The 2,933-nt window shown below is 56.6% G+C and overlaps 1 protein-coding gene across 1 annotated transcript in view; it reads left to right on the forward strand.

Annotated features, from left to right (window-relative positions):
• Nphp4 (nephrocystin 4) overlaps window positions 1-2,933 on the forward strand; it is an 81,841-nt gene that overhangs the window by 70,329 nt on the left and 8,579 nt on the right. Inside the window, exons 20-21 of the mRNA XM_021201228.2 lie at window positions 2,114-2,319; window positions 2,451-2,512. Of these exons, the coding sequence (XP_021056887.1) occupies window positions 2,114-2,319; window positions 2,451-2,512 (268 nt within the window). The remainder of the gene's footprint in view (window positions 1-2,113; window positions 2,320-2,450; window positions 2,513-2,933) is intronic.

Below are 2,933 nucleotides of genomic sequence, written 5' to 3' on the forward strand. Positions count from 1 at the left end.
CAGCTGGATCTCATGGAGGCATTTCCCCAACTGAAGCTCCTTTCTCTGTGATAACTCCAGCTGTGTCAAGTTGACACAAAGCTATCCAGTACACTGTCCATGAGGTCTCTGGGGAGAATACTGTCTGTCAGGTCTCTGGGGAGAATACTGTCCGTGCAGGTCTCTGGGAAGAATACTGTCTGTCAGGTCTCTGGGGAGAACGCTGTCCGTGCAGGTCTCTGGGGAGAATACTGTCCATGAGGTCTCTGGGGAGAATACTGTCTGTCAGGTCTCTGGGGAGGATACTGTCCGTGCAGGTCTCTGGGGAGAATACTGTCTGTCAGGTCTCTGGGGAGAATACTGTCCGTGCAGGTCTCTGGGGCCTTTCTGTTCCCTTAACTGTGAAGCCCATGGGCCTGAAGGTCGGACCTGCTGTGACTTGAAGAAAAAGGCGGGTGTGTTCTCTGATTGACTCTTCCTTCAGTTGTCGCAGATATGACTCCCAGAGCTTCCATTCGTGGGTGGCCCCAGCTCTGCCTGCTGTGGCCTGGGGCCGTGGCCTGGGTCTTGAGAAGAGGATGCCAGAATCCTGGCTAGGAGCTGGGTGAATCCTCTAGACTTTATGTCACAAGCCCCCGGGGATCTTACCTATCCTGACACTACAGACGGAACTGCACTTTCTTCCACAAAAAGAGGCTGTGGGCTCGGCAGGTGCCAAGAGGGACCCATGAGCCATGTGTGTCCAGTCTGCCCTAGGCCAGCCCCTTGTTGTCCTATTCAGTGAGCTAAGGCCAGGGAGGGTACATGATGATGCTGAGACTTGGGGTGGGGTGCGAGGTTGGGGTCACTGTGCTTTTTCTCCCTTAGCCCCTCTGACCAGCACAGGAAACAATCCCAGGTAAAGCCCTGGAGTCCAGGGGCCATGCAGCCTCTGAGATGGTCCGCCCAGAGATCCACCCCCGTAAGAGCCTGTGTCCCCTGGGGTGGAGTTGTGTTCCGGGAAGTGTGGCCCCACAGACCCCTCCGGAACCTCATTTCTGGTTGCTTTGGGGTCAGGGGAGGCATCCATGTGGTGTGACTGCCCCCCAGCTCCTGTTTCTCCTGAACACGGCCACAGACTGCTCAGAGTGGGCTCCAGCTCGGCTTCCTTCCGCACCCCCGTGCTCTGACATATAAAGTGCTCACTCACGTGGTCACTTAAGATGTCTAACCCAACTCGTGGCATCAAAATAAGAAACAAACAAACAAACAAACAGTTAAATGGATTTAAAATAGAATGGCAGTGAGAAGCCTGGAAACAGACAACTGCGCCTTGTGCCACGCCGAGCACTGAGCGGGAGGCTGGCTCTGTGTGGTGACAGATGGAGCTGGGCCTCAGGAAGCTCCTATAGTATTGGGTTTTGAGGGAACTGTCACCTGGAAGGTGGGGGAGAACCCAGGTCTCTAGGAAGCATCCTCCTGCCACCCACCCCGCTTGGATTCTTACCGTGTGGCCAGTGACACGGTCTTATCACCAGGCGCAGTTCCACCAGCACCAGTCGCCCAGGGTCCTCATGGGGACGGGGGCACAGGCAGTGTTTATCCTGCTGGCTGCTGGCTGCTGGCTGCTGGCTGTGGCCAGTTCAGCTCCTGCTCATCAGAGTCCAAGATTTGATCCTTTGGCCACAGGAGGTTGGCAGGGGGGTGGGGCGGGGGCTTTGGCAGCCAAGGGCAGCTGAGAACAGCACTGGAACCAGGCCATGTCTAAGAACCTGGGGATTGTGCTCCCGCCCACAGGCAGGGCTGAGGAGCCAGTGAAGATGCACCTGCAAGGCAGGCCTCTGCAGCAGTGATCCCAACCCCATCCCGACATACCTGAGACCACAGTACGAGAGAGGATGTGGTCTTGCATGTACAGACCCCAGCACCTGGCTCTTCTCTTAGAAAACCATCTACTGGTGTAGCTAAGGACTAGGGTCAGAGGCCCTCGGGTGTGAAGGGGCTGTGAGAGGGGAGCTGTTGCGAGGGGCCAGGCCTGAGTCTCCATCTTTATCATAGAATGACAGAGCAGATCCGCCCGCTGTGGGGCTGGCCAGTGGCTTGAGCTGGAATGCCACACAGCCACCCTGACTCCCCCCTCTGGCCTTTTCCTTAGGAAAGCGTGTGGTACAAGCCCAGAAGCTGGCTGACGTGGACAGCGAGCTGGCCGCCATGCTGCTTACGCACACACGAGCTGGCCAGGGGCCCCAGGCTGCAGGCCAGGAGGCAGACGCTGTGCACAAGCGGAAGCTGGAGAGGATGAGGCTGGTGCGCCTGCAGGAGGCTGGAGGGGACTCTGACAGTCGCAGGATCAGCTTGCTGGTGAGCAGTCTCCTCAGACCCTGCCGTCCCTCTCTATGGTCCGCTCACCTCCCTCTAAGACCCCATTTGCAGGAGAGGAGAGACTTGGATTAGTGGGTCAACGGGGGAAATTTTCCACTTCTAATTCATAGGAGAGCGTTAGCTCAAAGGCCGCCCACACTCAGGGGCCTGAGCTCCTGTGTCATTACTTCAAGTGAGTTTAAGGCCAAAATCCTTTTTGGCACCAGCCTGCCCCCTCTGCCATCTCAGCCTCCTTAGCCTTGGATCCAAGGGACTCGGGGTGCAGCTGCCCCCTGGGGACTCCCCCCCTACAGGGGTCAGTAAGTTCTGCAGACTAGCTTCACGTTATAGCGCAAGCTGGAGAACAACACTGCATTGCTGGTGTGAGGCAGGGGTGCGCGAGGCAGCGGCACGTCGGGCAGGAGGCAGTTGAGCCTCACTGAGGCTGGTTGTCAGACATGGGCTGTATTACTCAGGGTTCTCTAGAGTCACAGAACTTACAGATAGTCTCTATGTAGTAAAGGAATTTATTGATGACTTACAGTCTGCAGTCCAAATCCCAACAATGGTTCAGTAGTAGCTGTGAATGGAAGTCCAAGGATCTAGCAGTCGCT

Source organism: Mus pahari, chromosome 6 (assembly GCF_900095145.1).
Source record: "Mus pahari chromosome 6, PAHARI_EIJ_v1.1, whole genome shotgun sequence".
NCBI lineage: Eukaryota > Metazoa > Chordata > Mammalia > Rodentia > Muridae > Mus > Mus pahari.